Raw genomic sequence first — 22,244 nt, forward strand, 5'->3', positions numbered from 1 at the left:
AACAAAATGGTAAACACATACAGAGCTTTCAAAGGTCACGCTCTGCTATACTGCCAAGCTAACAGGTCTGCACAAGAGCTGAGAGGATCAGAAGTTCTCTCATTACTAACAATCCTAGAGGGAATTCCAACAGAGAAGCGAGGAACAACAGCACAAATCCATGAAGTCTACCAAGTAAAAGGCACGGATTGAATAACTTGCAACACCATCATGCACACAGACTATACAGCTACAGAAGAGACAAAAGATCATAAATACGTTAAGGTGATTAAGATATTCAGTGTGTTTATTAGCAGGTAGTCATCACAGGCACTGGCACTCAGGCGTGTATTTGGACACATTGAGAGACTGACTTGCAGGGAAGATCCATCTCCAGTTTAATCTCAAAGGTTACTTGCTGATCTCAGCAATGCCTACAAATAGCTTTCATACTCTGTAAAAGAATGTTCGTCATTTGAAACTGCGTCACTCTGGGCATTGATATCTCGTGACAAAGAGCACACAAATCATTTGGTACGCTCAAAATACAGTTGAGAGTGAAATAGTAAAGTTACTCAAAAGAATTGTCATTCATCATGAACCCATTCTGTTTTATCCATTGCATATTTTCAGCACATTTTCAGAATTATTTTGGCCAAAAAAAAAAACCAAAAAAACCCACAGCATATTCCTAATCCTTTTTCTCTGTTGTTCCTAACAACAACTAAAAATTCTGGTTTGGTTAAGCTAAGCATGTCATTATTAAATTCTCAGAGACTTTTACAGAGCTCTAAGCTATAAACTAAAGAGGCATCTTTTTATTATACTTGTCCGAACAAAAGTGAAGATTTGCAGTCTATCAAGAGTGTTTATCACTGAAGAACACCACATAAAATCAACAAACTGTATTGAAACTGTATAAGCTGGCAGCTAAAACACTCTGACTAAATAAAATACCTCCTGTGGGGAAAAACATGACACAGAAATCAGGTACAACCTTCAATCAAGGTCTGTGTAGACAATGTTATAAACATCTCTCAAGAGATCAAGAGAAGAAACAGTCATTGACTGTTACTCCAAAAATAAATTCTAACTAGTACAGTATAATGAGGAGCATAGAAAGATAAAAAACTGGAGAAAATATTTTTCCATAACCAAAGCCCTTAAATTTGATTTCCCTTTCCCCATCCCACCCAACCTCCAACCAGCAATTAGTGGGCAGTACTATGTAAACATAACTGCTCATCAAAAATGTTGACAGTCTTAAGAAATGAGGGCTCTACTGCACAAGACCTGAGAGGAAGAGGTTCACTGCAGATTAGCAAACAACTCAATTCAAACTTCCATTGACTTCTCGTTTCTAAATTCTGCAAATGAATAGGGTGAGTATCAGCCTCTTCTTTTGAGGCAAATATTTTAAAATACCAAATCTTCAAATGGCATTCCTTTGCATTAAATATCATGTGATATCCAAAATACCCAAAACTTAGTGCTTTCTAGCTGAGTGGGTAGAGAACAGGCTGCATCAGCCTTTTAACATACATCAGAACCCCTTTCTAATGCTTCTCTTCAACACTAGTTTTTTAGTGTGTGTATATATATATATATATTTAAATTATGTGTTTGTAAAGAAAGTGGTCTGGCTAAAGCAGTAAGCAGTTTGCAAAGGAAACTCCAAAAACATCCTATGTTTAGGAGCTTAAACTTCTGCTTAGAGGGTGAGTTTAATCTCTTAATCTCTCCTTTTTTGTAGCTCTAATATTGTAAGCTTATTATGATTTTGGAAAGACCTTTTTTCTTTTTTCTTTTTTTTTCACTTCACACAGAGAAAGAAAGACTATGTAAGTGCACCCTCTGACTTCCAAGCAGGCCAATGCAGAATTTATCCCAGTTTCAGTGCTGGAGTTTTCCACTGGGAAAAAAAAATATCAGTCTAATCCAAGGTGTCAGGGCACAGCATAGCCTCAGCATTGAAAACTTCTGCAGCTCTGTGGAAATGTTGTCTTGTTCCCCCTGCCGTGAAATGAGCACACTTCAGCTTGGGATGACTTTGCTTCAAGACAGAAATTCCATTCTAGCACCTTTACATGACACTGGCCTATCTTTTTCTTCATATTATTTTCTGGAAATAAAATGAGTTCTTCAGTAAGGGGCCTTGCAAGTCATGCTTTGGTGAGTAGTCCTGAAAGATTTATGTAAAGTGACAAGCAATTCACCAGAAGTAGGTGTTCTTAAGGTGCTAGCAATGCACATGACAGCACTCGGTGTGCCAGACAGGGCCTCGGGAGGAAATTAAAAGCACTGGCGTTTCATGAAGCGGGAAAAACATGCAGATGTGAGATGTGTGTAGCTTAGGGACGCTTAGACCCATGGTGATTTTTAAACCTGTAACTCCACAGAGAATGGTACTTGCCTTTAACTTTCATCTTCTGGGCTTTGGGAAGGGCCACCGGGAGGCACCAGCAGACAGGCAGCTGTTAGGACCGTTAGGAGCCGTCAGTGGGCAGGTGGCCGTTCGGGCCGCTGGGAGGTGCTGCCAGACGGGTGGCTTCAGGTGAGGCAGAGACGTGGGTGCTGTGGGCACTGTGTGTGATGAGGGGTGGGCACGGGGCTTTGCGTGGTGAGGTGTGTGTCTCAAACCACTGGTTGTTATCTCGGATCCACTCTTACACACTATCAATCACAGAATCACAGAATGGCCAGGGTTGGAAGGGACCTCAAGGATCATGAATCTCCAACCCCCTGCCACATGCAGGGCCACCAACCTCCACGTTTAATGCTAAACCAGGCTGCCCAGGGCCCCATCCAACCTGGCCTTGAACACCTCCAGGGATGGACGGGGCATCCACAGCCTCTCTGGGCAGCTGTTCCAGCACCTCACCACTCTCTATGTGAAGAACTTCCCCCTGACATCCAACGTAAATCTTCCCTCCCTCAACTTAAAACCATTTCCCCTCGTCCTACACATATCAACCCTTTCAAAGAGTTGATTCCCCTCCCCTCTGTAGGCTCCCTTTAGGTATTGAAAGGCTGCAATGAGGTCACCCCACAGCCTTCTTTTCTCCAGGCAAAAAGAGAAAAGAAGGCTGCGGGGTGACCTCATTGCACAAGATCCAATGCACAGGCTGCTATGTATGTGTCTGTCTGTCTGTTTGCATGCAGGGGGGCATGGCCTGATCTCACAAGTGCTTGGTAATAATAGAATCACAGAATCATTGAATCAGTAAGGTTTGAAAGACCACATCCAGTCCAAACATCAACCCTTGAGTGCCCACCTCTCTCAACATTACCCTTTTCTTGAACACCTCCAGGGACAGTGATTCTACCACCTCCCTGGGCAGCCTGTTCCAATGCCTCACCATTCTTTCTCAGAATAAATTTTTCCTAACATGCAGCCTAAACTTTCCCTGATGCTACTTGAGGCCATTCCCTCTGACCCTATTGCTAGTTATCTGGGAGAAGAGGCCAATCCACACCTCGCCACACTGTCCTTTCAAGTAGTTGTAGAGAGTGATAAGGTCTCCCTGGAGCCTCCTATTCTCCAGACTGAAGAAACCCAGAACATTCCTGTGTATGTGTGCATGAAGGTCTGTGATAAGGTGTTGAGTGTGTGTACGCAAAGATCGCGTGTTTTTAATGTCATTTTGGTAGCATACATGTGTGCACCCAGGTCTATTTTCATATGTGAATTAGACAGAGGAGGCATCAGGAAAGAGTTGTCTTTTGCATTGGTCTCTATGCCTCTGTCTTTGTTCTGAAGGGAGCAGCTCCAGTGTGAATGACAGAACACTTCTACCTCTGGACTGCTTGAGCTGTCAAATAACAGCGCACAGATAACAGAGGTGACATTCATGGTGGCACTTTCCTTTTCCCCATGACAAAGTCCACTGTCTTAACCAAGAGCTGTGAAAACCTCCACTTCTGCTGCTGATCCAGTGACACATTTATCACTCAGCCAACATCTGCCTGCAAACTGAAATCAAACCTCATCCAAGTATGTAATTTAGTAGATAGTTTTTCCACTCAGATCAAACTTAAACATCTATTAAAAAGAGGAAGGGAGGGAGAGAGAGAAGGGTATGTTTTATTAACGATGTGAACGATGAATGCATCATGATTCATTTTGGCAGTTCAGTTGTGGGACACATGAAAATCATTGCTTTACATATATTCTAGAAGACAAGGAACTTGATCTAATGACATTCTGAGTTGAAGCTCTTTAATCATTAGTTTTCTGAAATGGTTCACTGTCACAGCAGCTGTCATCTTATCCAAGGTTCTTTGGTCATTCTTATTAGAGCAATTACGAATTTGAAATATGCTTGAGGCCAAAGAACACTGAGGATCCTAAGAGATTAAGAAGATAACTTTTATTCAGTTTCCCGTGCTATGTTGGTTCTGCTACCAAATCTCATATTGCTCCACAGAATGCTGATGTGAAGTTTAAACTGCCATCGTTATAGGAGCTTCAGTGGAGTTAAGTTTTAAGGGAATCAGAATACAGTGCTAAGTTGAAAAAATCAGTTCCACATGTCACAAATGTGGCTCACTTTTCTTTAAAATTATTAAATGTTCCTCAAGTTTTGATGTGCTTCCTGTAATTACAGGGAGATGGCAGGCAAGAAGAAAGAAATCCAGCTTCAGGTATAAATTCTAATTACATGATCAGTTCTAGACATTAAAAGCTTTGTTTGTTGTCTTTCAAACCTGTTAAAATGTCAATTCATTTTATTTCAGACCACAATATGCAACCAAAATGAGTGGGATGAAATGTTGCTGACAAAAGGCGTAGTAGGTACTGACTATTACTGCTTTCTGACAGTTTCTCATGTATCGTCCCATCTGTAATACAGAAAGCTACAAAGACTAGTACCATGCTATCTCCTAAACAATAATTATGTTAATATATTTAAATATAAATAGTGTTTATGAATAAATGTTGTCTTCCATAATAAATAAATACATTACAAATCATATTATCCATTACTTTATCCACTTTCATATACTAATGTTCATTAAGTGCCATTTCAAGTATTTTCTTATGATCAGTGTTAGTACATTTCTGTGGAAGGTTTTCCCTAAAATCTCATAGGGACTAAATTAATGCCATACAGAAAGACTCATCAGTTAATCAGTCAGCATTTTTCAGAGTGCATCTTCTGTATTTTTCCAGTTCTCGGTACCCTGAGTACAATAACAAAATCTCCTGGATCTCTGGGGATTTGTATTTGGGTACAGGAAACAAATCTGAAATTGGATTGTACCTACAGATAGCAATGATGGGAAAGGATTTGTATGTATGAGCTCTTGGGGTAGGAAATGTAGAATAAAGTTTGAGAATAATGAAAAGCAACAGTGGGGGGAAAAATAATCATCAAAAGAAAAAGAAATAAGAAAGAAATGTAGCCGTTTGGATTAATCATCACAAACAGTATTGCAAAGTAGATCTCTGCTGTCAAAAGTAATAGAAATAAAAGAGGAAACCATGATGTATCCACTCAATACATACCTGAAGTACTTATTGATTAGAAGAGGACTGGATGGTATAGGTAACTATCTTCTCAGTCCCATTCCAACACACTCATAAGTATGTTTACTTTTCTAAGTTTCTTTAGTCAGCTGTTTATAACTTCAAAACATTATATTTTAGTAATAGATGTGTATCAAGCTTGGTGCGGCCCTTGCAAAGCTGTGGTAAATTTATTCAGAAAACTGAAGAATGACTTCAGTGAAGATGATGTGCTGCATTTTGCAGTGGTAAGGATGTACATTTTGTATAGAACTTAAGTATAGTTTATGATAAATGCATCTTTTTATCTGTCTGTATGTACAGCGTTTTCATTTTGCTTTCCTTACATCAATTGAGCCATTACAATTTTGGCCTGGTTGCTTTTTCTTCACAACATCCTTGTAAGACTTTCTTCAGAGGCGGATTAGAAACGGATTACATTTGGAAAAAAATTATCATAGAAGGAGAGTTAATATCCCCCAAATTTCCTAATCTGAAGTGCTTTTTCGCTGAGTTGACCACATCACTTAGCAGAGCTAAGTGAGCAGAGCTAAGAGCTTAGCAAGGTGGATATTTGCTTCTGTCAAGACTGCATGTACTGCTTCCCTGTTTCTCTATGTCAACCTCCAACCAAATCAGTTCTTTCATCACCAGCAAGTGGCATAAAACATTACTGAGGTGATGTAACACGTTATATGGCTGCAGTTTTCTTTCAAGCAAAAAAGATTTTACGTACACACATACATATGCATAGATACAAACAAGTAAGTACGTAATTGTCTTCATCTGACTGCAGGCAGAAGCTGACAGCATTGAGACTCTGCAACCATTTAGGAATAAATGTGAACCTGTGTTTCTCTTTTGTGTTGTGAGTACCCTGCATCTGTTTCTATTAATGTGTCACCTATTTTTGCATTAATTTTTCAGTAGATTAGAAATAAATATAAAACTGTGTAAGTCATGTTTTTACAGTAGATGGGATTTTATTACTAGATGTTGTTTACTTAAGGTTTATTACCATGTGTGTCTCCTGAGCACATTTCTGTTGCATTTGCATGTAGCACTAGCACAGCTTTGTGGTAGCCACATTTTTGGTAGTTTGTGACCGAAAAATCAGTTTTTTTCTGGGGTTGGTTCATATAAGTGCCTACATTTAGCTACTCTGGAATGGATATTTTGTCCTTAAAGATGATCCAGTTCCAGCCTCTCTGCCAAGAACAGGGACATCTTTCACTAGATCAGGTTGACCAATGCCCTGTTCAAACTGACTTTGAAAACTTTTGTGACAGAACATCCCCAGCTTCTCTGGGGAACCTGTTCTACTGTCTTCCATATATGCAATCTAAATCTGTCCTCTTTCTTTTTAAAAAGGCTGACCCTTATAATTGTGAGCTAGGTATTTGCATTTATTTTTTACTTCTTTTGGTAAGTCTGGAAACAAACAGAGAATTAGACAAAAAAAAAAAAAGAAAGGATAAAGTTGAGAAGATGAGAAAGATTCATTCTCAACCAGCAGAGAAATTAGTGTCTCTGGTATTCACTTCAGTGGGCAAAGTGGTGATATTTCTGCAGAAATAAAAAAAAAAAAACACAAAACCCACAAAATATAGTATGTTCCCAAACTGAAGTACATGTGTAAACTAGGAGACAAGAACTGACAGTGAGTGTTATTTGCTCTTTCACAGGATGGCAAAATTATTACAATAGTGAGAGGTGCAAATGCTCCTCTTATAAGTAAGAAAGTAACAGAACTAGTACAAGAAGAGAGGGAAATTCTGGCTGGACAGAAGGAACGCCCCAAGGTATTCACAAAAATATACAGATATAGATACAGATACAGACATAGATATAAATGAGTATTTTTACAACATTTTATGGGTTTCTCTCAATGCCTGTTACTTTCTGTAATGCTTAATTTTTAAGAAATTCTTTACTTTGTAATAAATGGATTTTTTCTTTTTTTCTTTTCAGAAATATCCCTTTACTTTTTAGAACTGGAGGAAAATTATAGATTGCTATATTATTCAGAGAATTGGAGGGATGGGCTGCTAACGAAATGTCCCTAGCAGATAATGTCACTAATTGAACTCATCATCTTTTTATTTTTTTAAGTCATCTTTTTTTTTTCCATATTCAGAAAACGGGAACTTCAAACAAACTATAGATCGCTTACGGAAAATCAGGCTAGCCCAAAGTCTCCCTTCAAATTGCAGGCTTTCCTGGGTAGCAAATATATTATCAAATATATTATCACTTTAAGAAAAAAGTGTTGTGAAGATCTAATGCTGTTTTGTAATTTTAGATTCACAATGGTGATTTACTTCTGTTTTTACAATTACCCTAGGTGGATGAACTTGTCTTCCTAGAAGAGAAATTGTCAGAAGAGTCTATTGAGGAGACTGTACCCGAGGGTAAATACATTTGATTTATTTTAGAAGTTAATTTTATAACAAAAGCAGGGCAAAGAGTTTAAATTTGGATTCAGCTCCAGGTTAAGGAACAGAAGCTTTGAAGCTCTAATACTCTGCTGTAATACATTCCTTACTGCGTGCAGGTGCCTTTGAGTGTTTTCTAGTATTGGCAACTGATTTTGTCTTGTGTTTCCAGTAGAGCTGTCATTAACTGCTTCTGCACTGTTTGAGATCTTACTGAATTACATTTTAATGCCTAAATGTAAACCTCACTTTCTACAAAGATATAGTTTATATTTTCATCTGAACACTTTAATTTTGCAGTTATGTGTATGCTATAGATGATGCAATAGCATGCCTGAGCAGGAACACCACTTGTGTTAATGTTAGATTGTGCTAGCAAGCAGCTGCTACTTCAGCAGTTCTTATTGCAAATGACTTAATGGAAAGGAAATAAACATCTACTGAGACAAGAAATGTACATTTTACTGGAAATCTCTGATAATCATAGGAGATTTTCACTGTAGTATTTGTTCTTTTCACTTTCTAGTCCTGCTCATAGAAAAGCTTCCTAGAAAAAGCATTCATCTTAAATTGTAGATTTTGCACCACAGTAGCAGCACGTAGAACATTTCTCTACCATGTGACCCAAAAACACCAGTGGTTCACCAGGAATGTGGGTTCTAGAGATGACCAAGGACAGTCCCAGACTTTAAGATATGCTTTATGTGCTGGAGTCACTTATTTCTTGGAAAAACTTCTTGATCACCTCAATCCTAAAATAGTGATGTATTTATTGGGACTCACTTGTAAGTAATGGAAAATTCAGCTATACATTTATTTTGATATACATATTCATTGCTACATGATTTTTTGTGTTTTCCAGAAGAAGTCACATACTCTGTTGGAATTATAAAACCCGATGATGTTTCGGAGGGACGTGTAGAGGAAATTAAACAAAAGGTAGACAGAACTTGAAAAGATTCATTCACCCTTTTCAGTTAGGTGGCACAGTAGGACAGAAGATCACATTGATCTTGATTTATTTCCAGGGTTTGTAGCAGTGCTTATTAGTGAGTCTCTGATAAGGATAGTAAAAGCAAGTTAATTTTGCCCTGAAATAACATAGTATTTGAATTGATATTGTTGCTTTAATATTTTATGCCAGTAAGTAACATATGACATATGTATAATATATTATATACATATATGTAAAGATGATGAGGGGCCTGGAGCAACTGTGTCATGAGGAAAGGCTGGGAGAGCTGGGACTGGTCAGTCAGAGGAAGAGAAGGTTGAGGGTAGATTTAATTACTGTTTATAAGTGCAGGAATCAAGTCAAAGCAGAGTGGACTCTTTTTGGTGGCAAGTAACAATAATACAAGGGGCAATGGGCAGAAACTGGGGCACAAAGAGGAACTTTACTGTCAGAGTGACTGAGCACTGAAACAGGCTGCCCCGAGAGGTTGTGAAATGTCCTTCTCTGGAGATATTCAAAACCAGCCTGGATGCTTTCCTGTGCAACCAGCTGTAGGAAGCCTGCTGTAGCAGGGGGGTGAACTCAATATTCTCTAGACATCCCTTCCAGCCCCTCCGATCCTGTGATTCTGTGACATGGATTTGTACTGTGGAGATCACTGACACCTGAAATCCACAAGCAGAAGGGTGCCTTTTTTTCTCATACTGTAATAGAAATGAGATCTAGAAACTATAGTGGTGAAGTTCATCCTTTCAAGCGCAGAAGATATTTTTCCTCACTGCACAGTGTCTTTAAGAACTGTCAGCACACATAGAGCAACTAATCAGCCTGTTATGCTGTTCACCGTGTGTATATGCACGTAAATGACTTAGCATATGCCTGTAAATTGATTTGTGTGCACTAGCAATCAGACATTGGACACTAATAAGAATCTCAGTACATCAGAGGATTCTGGATTTATTTAAGTCATCACACAAGAAAAGAGAAATTCTCTTTCCTTCCAGAATATAATATGGTAGTATTACAGTATATATGTATATCATTCCTATAATTATAGGACTAGCTGACTGCTTCTGATTTAAAAAAAAAAGTGCTCATGACACTATATACCAAGATAACATTTTAATTTAAAAAAGTATTTTGAGAGGGTCTGTGACATAAATAGGAAAATTAGTGCTATATGCCCAGTTTCTGACCTTTCTCCATCTTGACAAGAAAGGAAGGAGGCTCAATAAAAGCAGAAAGAGCAAGCAGTGTTTGAAGGCAATTTAGATGTAGCTGAGCAGCTGTTGGTTGGCTCTATCTGTATGCTGCCTTATGAGATGTGTACCATTACTGTTTCCACCTACAAACTTTGCAATGCAATGTGAAAACTCAGCAGCATCATAGGGGATTTTAAAGAGCAGAGTGTTTGTGAGTAGGCTGATATCAGCATATGGGGCTGAACAATGCTGTCTTTGTTTAGATATAAGTATATGGTATAAATCTCTTATCGGTGAGACTGAATTTTGATACAGATCACACAAGTGCATATTGAATTTAGTGCAGTAATGTAATTAAGAACAGTTAATTTAAATATATATTATTATTAATATCTGCTATTCCTCATGTCTGGTAAAGTTCAGCCTATTTATATTGCAGCAGTTACTGACAAACACACACTTACATGGTTACTGTGATTATAATGCAGATTATAACTGATTTTTAGAAGTAGTTGCATGTTTATCATTTACAATAGTAAAAAAAAATATGTATTTGATGTTAAATAAAAAGAATTACTGACCACTGCATGAATGCATATACTGCACTGCAACTTTAACATAGTGAACATTGCTATCCTGAATCCAGTAAAGGGCTTTGAAAAGCTGAAATTTTAGTTTAGACAAACATAATGTTATATTTGGAATACTTCAGATAATTCAAATTTAAAATAGCATCCATAATCAATCATCTCTAGGTTTACATAGGATTTTACATGCATCTTTCATCAAATGCCACTGAGTAATGACTGAATAATTGCAGATTAGAGACGCAGGCTTTGGCATTGCAGCATCAGAAGAGAAAATGCTAAGTGAAGAGCAAATCAGAGAATTCTACACCAAGAAAAGAGAACAGGTAGGAAAAAACAAACCCCACTCACAAATAAAAACAGAAGAAAAAACCTGAACAAAAGGAATGGGTAAGGTATATCAGTGTGGCTGCACGTATTTTTAAATCTCCAGACTTTAATTCATTAATATGCTGAAGAACTGAATTAGCGGACATTTAGTACACAGAAAAGAAAAAAAAAAAGATCTCTTTTTTTCCTTACTCCCTTTTATGAATATAGTCTGGTAGCGCTCCGACATTTCTACTAAGTTATATTAAACTCCAATTAAAAACTAAAATATTTTATTACTTCTTTCTCTTATCAGAATGTGCTTGATCCTTAATCATGGCCTATGTCTTCCAGTCAGGAAATAAGTGATAGCATGAATTACTTTTGCTTTCCTTCACAATTTTTGTCATTGGACAGTACTGGCAATAAGCCCAGGCACAAGCAGAATGATAAAACATCTCCAGAAAAGGTTATTTTACTGTCTCTATCCTATACCAGGGAAAATTGCAGATAGTTCAAGGAATCAATGAAATGATGTTATTTACCATCAAATGGCAAGAAGCAACTGGATTTTGCCATGATTTTTGGCAGAAGTTAGCTAAAGTTAACTATACCGAAGGGTTTGTATCCCAACCAAAATTAATGCCTCTGAATAAATATTTCTATTTAAAATGTATATAAGGTAGTCTGGAATTATAAGGAGACACCTAGTTTATTTGATATTATCAGAGGGACCACAGTAAAAATAAAGGGTTGATATAATCAGAACAAGAAGCTGAGAAAATGTTCCTAAGGTGCTACAAGTGAGCGAGAGTGAAATAAGACTGTTCTTACTGAAGCCATAGGGAAAAACAAAGTAAGGATCAGGTTGTTGCAGCGTTGTGTGGAAAGGAAGTAACAGGCTGAGCACGTGAGGAATTATGAAGAGATGGTTTTGCAACCTGGGATTCCACTTTAGACAGACAGAGGCAGTTTTGAAATACAGGTATATGCTATCTTCATGAGAACAGCAGTCAAAATTGAGGTTAGATGTAGTGGGAGACATAGGAAGACAAGGAGAAAGCATACAGTGCTTCACAGGTTCACAGAAAACTGCTATGAACTATCAGGAGCAGTTCAGAAGGCTCCGTGCTTGTTGAGAAGCCTGTTACATTATTTGTCACTGGCCCCCAGTACAAGAAAATTACAAGAGCTTGGAAAGTTATTTTCTGATTAGAATGTCTTTCACATGACTGAAGACTAAAGCTGGAAGAGTGGAAAGAATCTGGCAAAGACAATGATGGAAAAGCACACGGATTTCTTGCAAATATTTTGTCCTATATTTCCTATGAGTTAGTTGATTTTTGGTTTCAAAAATTCTGCATGGAATTGTATTTCAGCATGTGGTAATTGCTACTGCAAACACAGCATCTGATCAGGTTGGATTAATTTCTAGGTCATTTTCTTCTCTCATCATTTGCACTTCAAACTGGAGCAATATATAGTGCTTGCTTAATTTACTTTTCTTACTTCATTTACCTCAACTAATTGCATTTTAGACATTTTATAGTTTTATTTCCTCAAATGACTGATAAAAAGTCTTTCAAACAGTTTGACAGGGTTTTGAATAATCAATACTAATGCCTTTTAAGAACAGGAGTGCTACTTAAAAAGTATGACTTCATTTCTGATGACAAAGAGTTTGTGAAATTCATGGCAAAACAAAAATTATATTTTTTAGCCTGATTTTGATGATTTTGTTCAATTCATGATGAGTGGACCGTGCCATATTCTGATAATCACTAAAAAAAAAGCAACAGATGCTATTCCTCTCTGGAAAGAACTGCATGAAACAAGTGAAGGCATGCCTGGTGAGGCTGAGGCTGAAGAAACAGACAGGTAAATAACATTGTTAATTGGAATGTGTGATTAAGTTACAGTATTCCAAAAACATAATAAACAAAGACCATCATTACATATCTGATTGATATGTACATGTGTACATTGGTATCTGATATGCTTCTTGAGGAACATAGTAACTCCATGCTTCCCAGAGAAAGACAACAGGCAAAGGGCGCTGACTTCTTGCTAATTCAGAACTAGACTTGCACAAGTTGTCTAAGAGGAACAGTGCTGTATTTCAAAGCTGCTGTAGTCCATGCAATTCCACTTCACACTAGTTCACAAAGACAGTGATTGAAGTATGCTGTATGCCCTGGGATCACTGTGTAAAAGCCTGCAAACAAGTGAGAGAGGTTGCAGGTTGATGCTTTTTGTTGTTGGTCTGTTTTCAACTGAGATACTTCAGTAGATAGCAAGGATTGGCTGTTCACATTCATGATATCTTGGAATGTCTGTTTTGCTCTAATGTCAAGTACGTAAAAAAATGTCAAAATAATAATAATGTCAAAAAATAACTTGTAATTGACTAAAAGATGGCATAACTATGTCTTTCTAGGCTGCAAAGAACTGAAGAAAATGAGACTATATCAAATATATGTGATGTGCCAGACAGCTTAGAAGATGCTAGCAGGCAACTTGCCTTCTTTTTCCCAAATTTTGATAGAAAGAGCACAGAACAAAAATCTGAGAAGACGTTGGCCTTAATTAGACCTTGTGTCCTAAGAGAAAGACGGGGTAAGTTTTAGTAACTACATTTTCCATCTAGGGCAAATAAAGTCTCATACTTTGAATTTCAAGAATTCTAACTCTACTAATGGAAAGGAGGTAGATCATCTTTTCTGCTCAGCATTAAGTTGTCAGTAATCTTTATCAGGAAAAATTACATGGCTCGTGTTTGATATATTTAGAATATAAATGTCAAAAACATTTTGTTCCTTTGATATTTTAAGGCTATCTTTATAAAGCTTACGGAAAACATCTCAAAGAAGCTGGGATTTTCAAAGCATACTGTAACATAACATACTTCCCACCATAATATAGTAGCTGATACTGTCCCTGACTGCATGGTCCAGGGTAGACCAATGGCAAGTGTGAAAGAGATATGATTCAGGATGTGCTATGTTGCATAAGACACTGCTGCACACAAATACATTTATACAGACAAGGTGTCTATAGATTGGATCACAAAATCTACCCCATTAGTACGCAGCTCCATCCAAACAAGTTTCTTCTTACATATATTTATATCTCTTGCTAGATCATAGTTAGCTTTCTTATTCAAATTCAAGAATTTCTGTTCTGGAATTGACATACACACAAAGATTTGTAACACTAGAATTTTGATCTTTCCATGCATTTATTTTCTGGATTGCTATCAAGAAAATTTTGCTAAGAAGAATCATTTTACCTGTATATAGAGAATTATATACAGGTATATATCTATATACAGTCCTGTATATAGAGACTTATACTTTTGACTTGTGCCTGAAATTTGTAAGCATGTTCTTGTAAGACTTGGTTAAATGAATATCTGTCTACACAAATTCTCTGTATTTTCCTTCATTTATGCAGTGCATATCAAATTTCTCAGTCAGGAATCCCTACTGAGATTTCTGAAGTGAGAGAAAACCTTAAGAGAATGAGCATCAGTTTTATGAGCATCCAGGCAGCTGCCAAAAACATCCAGCAGTTGCTTTAAATTAGCTTTCTATTTTTCTAATTCAATTTATTATTGGAAGTCCATGTCATTTCTTCGCAAGAGTATGAATTGTTGGGTGGACAATGATTTAGCATTATTTCAATAATTTAAACAGATTCCATTATGCAAAGCATAAAAGATGATGGCTTTGAGGTAGCGATGCAGAAGGAAATAACCCTATCTGAAGAACAAGCACGTGAATTTTATAAAGAACATGAAAATGAAGACTATTTCCCAGCACTGCTAGAACAAATGACCAGGTAAGGTCAATGAAAAATGAGAATGTCGATTTATAAACGAGACTGAAACTTTCGCAACAAATAACTGAATTGAATAGTTCACGGCCATCATATCTGAGAGTTTAGCAAAATTCAAAACAGAATCAGACAAATGCAGACAATGAGATAATTACCAAGTAGAAAAATCAGATTTTTAAAAATTACCACGACTTCACAACTGCAGGATGTTGGTTAGTTTGGTTGATTTGAAGGAAAACAGTTGAGCTATGCTCTGGAGAGCAGCACTTAGATTGTCTATAGGAGTAATCTTTGTTCAGGTTGTGTGCTGGACTTTTCAGAGTGGAAAAAAAACCAATCATATTTGGATATTGTCTTCCAATGAAGTTGTAACACGGCTGGGATGCACACAAAATCTTAGGAGCTGATCCGTATTTTTGCATCTAATAATAAAGATACAGCCCAATTCTGCAACATTCCTGCCATTTTGGTAACAGTAACTTTGAAATTTAAATTCTTTCAAGCTCCATGAGGTTTTATCAGGCTGTAGCTGTTTAAAAAGATACTGGCTTTAAAATCCTTCAGTAGTAGGCTTTGTTTGCCTGGCCTCATCTACATGTGATCAAATTCTTTTTGCCAGTTGCAGAGAGTTTAATATTTGATGTTTTTGATGCCGATTTTCTGTTACAGTGGTCCAACACTTGTACTTGCTCTAACACGACAAAATGCTATAGCACACTGGAGAGATTTATTAGGCCCAAAGACTATTGAAGAGGCAAAGAAGAAAAACCCAAACAGGTAGTACATAAAATAGTAAACTGTCACCCTCAGCCTCTAATTTACCTTTATATTCTTCATCTCAATGAATATCACATTCCAACTGGTGTAACTATAGTGCCATCATCTGGAAGCTGATGTATATTTCTGCAGCTTGTTAAAGTTTTCTCCGGTAAAAGGTATTATAGTAACAGCACTTCTAGTATTGAATTCTGGTTGGTTTTGTTTGAAATAGCATCATTGTTTTTTTTAAACCAAATGCCTGTTTTATTAGATTAAGGAAAAATTTCACTGGTGGATTATGTTGTGATGGAGTTTCTTTCACATGCTTTATGAATTAACACCTTATTTTCTCATCTGCTTGCAGTATTGTTCTAATAAGCTGCTGTGACATCATCTTACTTGTTATTGCCAGAAGCATTGTTTCCTTAAACAAAAACTGGTATTACTTTGGAAATATAACGAGATGACAGGAAGGAAAGCGATCGTATTTCATGTGGTTAATTAAAAACGTGACTGCTCTTTCTTACAGCTCCAGAGATACCACAGAGCATTTAATTTGCCAGATCGATTTCAACACAGTAGGTTAAGATTATTCATAGTCAAAGCTCAAAATAACTATTCCCTTTAATATCTTCCCTCTTTTAATGACTCTTAGTTTACGTGCAAAGTATGCAGTCGACAACTTAGATATTAATCAGCTGCATGGTAGTTCTTCACTTACTGATGCTCAGAAGGAATTAGAGTTCTTCTTCCCTCAGGAGCACACTTTGGCATTAATCAAACCTGCTGCTGCTAAAACTCACAAAGGTAAGTGATCTAGAAAGCATAGGCTATGTCTTCAGATGTTATTTCTACAAAATATTAGCAGTGTACACTGCAGTGAACCATGCCAGGTGCATTATATTTATTCTATGAGAATGCTTTTACCATGCAGATAAATGCTTTTACAGGGCTTGCATAATTCATATCGAGGTCTCAAATGTGACATTTCCTTTCTCAAGTAGCCTACAGCTCTTTCTTCACAGGAGTACTAGTGAATTGAAGCAAGAGAATATCCTTAGCTAAGTTAAACAGTTTAAAAGCCAGGCACACTGCCAAACTAGCTGTCCAGTGTTCTTTTAAGTAGAGAGGCTTTCCTAAGTCACACTACTGATTTCAGACAGTTTTCTCTACTGACTCAAAATGAGCCACTACTAAGTTAGATTCATTCCTGTACAATCATAGTATCATAGTACCAAAGAATCACAGGGGTTGGAAGGGACCTCTGGAGACTGTCTAGTCCAACACCCTGATAAAGCAGGTAGGTTTCACAGAAAAGCATCCAGGCAGGTTTTGAATATCTCGAGAAGGATAATCCACAACCTCTCTGGGCAGCCTGTTCCAGTTCTCTGTAACCTCCAAAGAAAAAAATTTCTTCCTTGGGTTCATATGGAACTTTCTGTGTTCAAGTTTATCACCACCCAGATGATTCATGGCCAACCTGCTGTCCACTAGAATACCCAGGTCCTTCTCTGCAGATCTCCTTTCTCCTTTTCAGCAGGTCAGCCCCTAGCCTGTACTGATGCACGTAGCTATTCCTCCCCAGGTATAGGACTCTACACTTGCTGTTGTTGAATCTCATCAGGTTCCTCTCTGCCCAAGATTCCAGACTGTCCAGATCTCACTGAATGGCAGCAAAGTCTTATGGTGTGTCAGCCACTTATCCGAGCTACATGTCAACAGCAAACTTCTATCCCTACATCCAGATGTAGATGTTGAACAAGACTGGACCCCATACCAGCTCCTGAGGAACACTGTTAGCTACAGGCCTCCTGCTAAACTCTGCACCAATGACCACAACCCTTTGAGCTCTGCCAGTCAGCCAGTTCTCAGTCCATCTCACTGTTCTCTAGTCTATCCCACACCTCCAAAGCTTACCCACGAGCATGTTATGGGAGACGGTCAGAAATGACTTGCTGAAGTCAAGGTATGTACTGCTGCCATCCCCTCATCTACCCAGCCACTCATGATCTCAGAGAAGGCTACCAGACTGGGCAAGCATGATCTCCCCTAGGTGAGAATACACACTGATTACTCCAGAATACCTTATTGTCTTCCCGTTACTTCAGATGACATCCAGAATAAGCTGTTGCATCACCTTCCCAGGGACTACTGGCCTGTAGTTCCCCTTCTTGCCAGTTTTGAAGACTGGAGTGACATTGGCTTTCCTCCAACACTCACGCAGCTCTCCCATACTCCATGACTTTTCAAAGATGATAGAGAGTGGTTTGGCAGCCACTTCTGCCAACTCCCTCAGTACTCGTGGTGGGTGCCTGCCATCAAGACCCACTGTGCGCAATTAGTTTACGTGAACAATCTCTGCACAGAATCTCCTCAACCAAGGGGAAATCTTCCTTTAAACAGACTTTCTCTCTTACCTCCAGGGTCTGAGATTCCTGCAAGGCAGCCTCAGCACCAAAGATGGAAGAAAAGAAGGTATTCAGTTACTTCACCTTCCCAGTCTACTCCATTACCAGGGCACTCAACTCATTCAGCTGTGGACCACATTTTCCCTAGTCTTCCTTGTACTACTGACATAAGGAAAGAATCCTTTCACCTTGTCCTTGACCTCCCTCATCAGATTTAATTCCAAGTGGGCCTTAGCCTTCCCTGTCACATCTTTGCAAGCCCTGACAACATTTCTATATTCCTCCCAAGATGCAAGACCCCTTGTCTACATTTCATAGACTTTCATCTTCCATTTGAGTTTTTTCATGAGCTTCTTCTTCATCCATGCATGTCTCCTGCCACCTTTGCCTGATTTCTTACTCTTAGCGATGCACTGATCCTGAACTTGGAATAAGTGCTGCTTAATATCAACCAACTTTTTGAGGCCTCCTATCTTCCAATGCTCTAACACATAGGATACCTCCAAGTAGGTTCTTGAAGAAGTCAAAGTTGGCTCTCAGGAAGTTCAGGGTTGCAATTCTATTGATTGCTGTCTTTGTTCTGTCCTTGCCTTCAGACACAGAGAATGAGGAGGAAAGGTCAAAGTGAAAAGAACACCATACATTTGTAATCTTGCCTAAGGTTTTCACTCCTACTTTTTTTTTTCTTTTAAACCTCTGTTCCAAAGCCTCTTGTTAGCATTCTTCTTTCCTAGTAAGTTCAGTAGTCTTTCTAATTGTTAACTCATAATTGGCTTTGTTGGTCTTTCTTCTCTTCCTGGAACAATCTATATTTATTTTATCAGGCCAGCTGGTGCGTGCTGTAGCATTACAACTACATTCCACATTCTGTCAAGTGTCAGAAATAGCAATAAATGCTACTAGTATAATTAGCAACAACACAGGTTTGTCACCTGCACAGAGATAGTTTAGCTCTCTGACAGTGGTTTATTACATTTTAGAGAAATACTAAAGTGCCTGTAATGTTGTTGGCTGTTGCTCGACATTGTAAGTAAAATTTTAATAGATACTCGTGGTTTGTGTTATTTTAAAGAGTAGATGCAATATTTTCTGAAACATTTAAAGAGGTTTTTCACATCAATTTTTTTTTTTTCATTTGAGCTAGCTATTTTAAACAAGAGTGAGTGAATTTACTTCTTATTCTTGCAGATGAAATTATGCAAAAGGTTAAAGATGCTGGATTTACTATATCGAAAGTTAAAGAAGAAGCTTTAACTCGTGAAATGGCTACACAGTTTTACAAGGATCATGAAGGAAAACCCTTTTTTGAAGAGCTGGTGGCATGCATGACTGAGTAAGTAACTAGCTATACAGTACTGAGTTATGTAAACTATGCATCACGTCTTTGAATGGATAGACCCAACAAAACAATTCCCTATGTGGGCTGAGGTTTTTATACTCTGTTACTTTCTCTAGCAAGTTCAATCAGTTTTTCAGTGTTTTATAATTACTTTGTAGCATGAAGTGTCCTTCATTTAAAATGAAAGTTCACAATTATTTCCAAAATTATGGACAGTAATTATTATTTTGGATGTGTTTCTCAAATAACTCATTTCATGCAAGAAAAATGTTTTTATCATAGTATCTTTGTGTAACTTTTGATATAAGTCCTTATTGTCCTGCTTCAGAAATTTTTGAGTGAGAGTCTTTTAAAGACAAGAAGTCCAAATCCAAAAAGCTGATTGTCATCATCTTTGTGGTTTTCAAATACAGGTATCAGTAGGTTTATACTGTCTTTAACAAAACACTGCAGAAATGGTCTGGAACACAGGCCATATGAGGAGAGGCTGAAGGAGCTGGGAACGTTCAGCCTGGAGAAGAGGAGGCTCAGGGGAGACCTCATTGCTCTCTATAACTTCCTGAAGGGAGGCTGTAGTGAGCTGGGGGTCGGCCTCTTCTCTCGTGTCATTAGTGATAGGACCAGAGGGAATGGCTTCAAGCTACGGCAGGGGAGATTCAGGCTGGACATTAGGAAGTATTACTTTTCAGAAAGGGTGGTCAGGCACTGGAATGGATGCCCAGGGAGGTGGTGGAGTCACCGAGCCTGGGGGTGTTCAAGGAAAGGCTGGATGTTGTGTTGAGGGACATGGTTTAGTGGGAGCTATTGGGAATAGGTGAACGGTTGGACTGGATGATCTTTTAGGTCTTTTCCAACCTTGGTGATTCTATGATTCTATGATTCTAAATGCATTTTGAAATTTAAACAGTTTAACATTTTTCAGACAGCATGTTTACCATAAGCCTTCACAGTATCTCTGAAGTTAAAGCTAAATCTGCATCTCACAACAGTGCAAGAACTTCCTTACGTCCATTTTACAGGGGCCCGTCTGTGGTAATGGTCTTAACAAAGGAAAATGCTGTCCAAGAGTGGAGGAAACTAATGGGTCCAACAGACCCAGAAGTGGCAAAAGAGAGCTCTCCTGAATCAATTCGAGCCCAGTTTGCACAAAATATTTTGTCGAATGCTGTTCATGGATCATCTAATAGAGAACATGCACTGGAAAGCATTGAGTATGTTTTTGGGGAGATTGATATAGATTGAGCAATTAGTATTTGATTTTTTTTAATTTGTAGTCAAGTCATTAGACACATTTGTCTGCCTAGACACCTATATTTAACCGTAGACATACACACACCTGTTTTCCTCCATATTCCGTACGTTTTTTGTTATAAACCCATTTCTGTGCAACAAGGAATATCTATGTAACAAGTAGTAAGTGCTAGAAAATTGATGTTAGTAGTGATTTACTCATGTATGCTTGATATATATACATATTTGTTTTCATCACTTAACAAATGCATGTTTTTCAAATAGCCCAAGAATCTAATGTGTTTTGTGTACAATTATCTTAAAAACAGTGTCAAGGAAGGTCCTTAAAACACTGCTAGCAATACACCTGCTGTAAATATTTCAACCAAACTTAACCGGCTTTGCAAAGCTTTACATTTGTAGCACTGAAGAGTCCACTTCCTTAAATTTGACCAGAAACATGAATGATGGACACAGAACAGTGGTTAAGATGGTCGGAATGGATCTCTGTACATCATCTAGCCCAGCCTTCTGCTTTACATGGACCTACTGCCAACAATTAATCAGGACAGCAGTGGCACAACAAAGCATTATTTTTAAAAGAAAACATTAAAAAAGATATTAAATAACAGCGTGCTCGTATGATGCTAAACTGGGAGGAGTGTTGACTTCCTGGGATGGAACAGCCCTGGCTCTATGGATTGATAATGGATAGATTAGGGGCTGGAGAGCAGAGCTGTGGAAAGGGGTCTGGGGGTTCTGGTTGGCAACACGTTGAACCTGAACAGGCTCTCAGTACCACCACATTTGGGGCCCCCAGCTCTGTGCTGCCCCCTCCGCTGCCTCTCCCATGAGGATAAATTGAGTAAGGCACAACATCACATTCAGTAGCATATAATCAATGAATATATAGATGTTATAATTATGAATTAAACCAGAGAGCTTGTTCTATCTGTTCTAACAGATAGAATGCTTACATACATCCTGGACTCACTGCAAAACTCCAAAGGAGAGAACCTTTCTCCTGGCAGTCAGCCCTTCAATGGGGTCTAGGAGAGGTGCAGCCAGGCTCCACCCTTCATCACACAGCTGAATTGCCTTCACCTGTGCTCCCATGGCTGACTCAGTGCTCACCTCAGGTGGTCAATCAGTGGCTCAGGCCGTGATTCAGCAGTTCCCATACAAATAATGCAGGAAACTCATCAGCCACGAGGACAACAGAAACCTTCAAGTCTGAGAATGCTGTAAGGAACAGCCTCAGACATACACACACGTGCCTTGTGTCTGCCAAAGTTTATTTTTCAAAGCATTTCTAATGATTGAATATGAGCAGTAATCTTAAAGAAAACAAAACAGTTAAATTGTGAAGTCCCACAGTGAAAATATCAACAGAGCCTACAGCCTTCCATCCCCCAGGTGCAAAACCCCAGCACCAGGCCCCAAGGAGCTCACAGGCCCTCCAACGCACCCCCTGCAGTCCCAGTGCGGCCGCCCAGAGGACGCCAGGCCCTCTCCTCCACACCCCTCTCCTTTGGCATCAGGGCAGAAGAGATGCCACCTTCTCACGCTCCGGGGCCAGAGCTGAGGGATGGCAAAGGACGGCCGATACAAACACAGCAACTCCACTGCTTTTAATGACTGCCTCTCCCTCGGCTGCCTGTGGGGTGTCAGCATGCTTTGCTCCTCCTCCACCCC

General features: G+C 38.6%; 1 protein-coding gene across 1 annotated transcript; it reads left to right on the forward strand.

Moving 5' to 3' along the window:
* Window positions 1-4,590: 4,590 nt before the first annotated feature.
* Window positions 4,591-20,561, forward strand: NME8 (NME/NM23 family member 8; the record flags this gene model as incomplete). Its single annotated transcript, XM_079538062.1, has 15 exons — window positions 4,591-4,623; window positions 4,717-4,774; window positions 5,630-5,736; window positions 6,285-6,356; window positions 7,174-7,290; window positions 7,833-7,899; window positions 8,786-8,862; window positions 10,901-10,993; window positions 12,697-12,854; window positions 13,414-13,592; window positions 14,672-14,816; window positions 15,483-15,590; window positions 16,228-16,379; window positions 19,169-19,313; window positions 20,339-20,561. The coding sequence occupies 15 exons, from the start codon at window positions 4,591-4,593 to the stop codon at window positions 20,559-20,561; spliced, it is 1,734 nt and encodes a 577-aa protein (XP_079394188.1).
* Between the last annotated feature and the right edge of the window lie 1,683 nt (window positions 20,562-22,244).

This window comes from Tetrao urogallus, assembly GCF_951394365.1.
Source record: "Tetrao urogallus genome assembly, chromosome: 7".
Lineage (NCBI taxonomy): Eukaryota > Metazoa > Chordata > Aves > Galliformes > Phasianidae > Tetrao > Tetrao urogallus.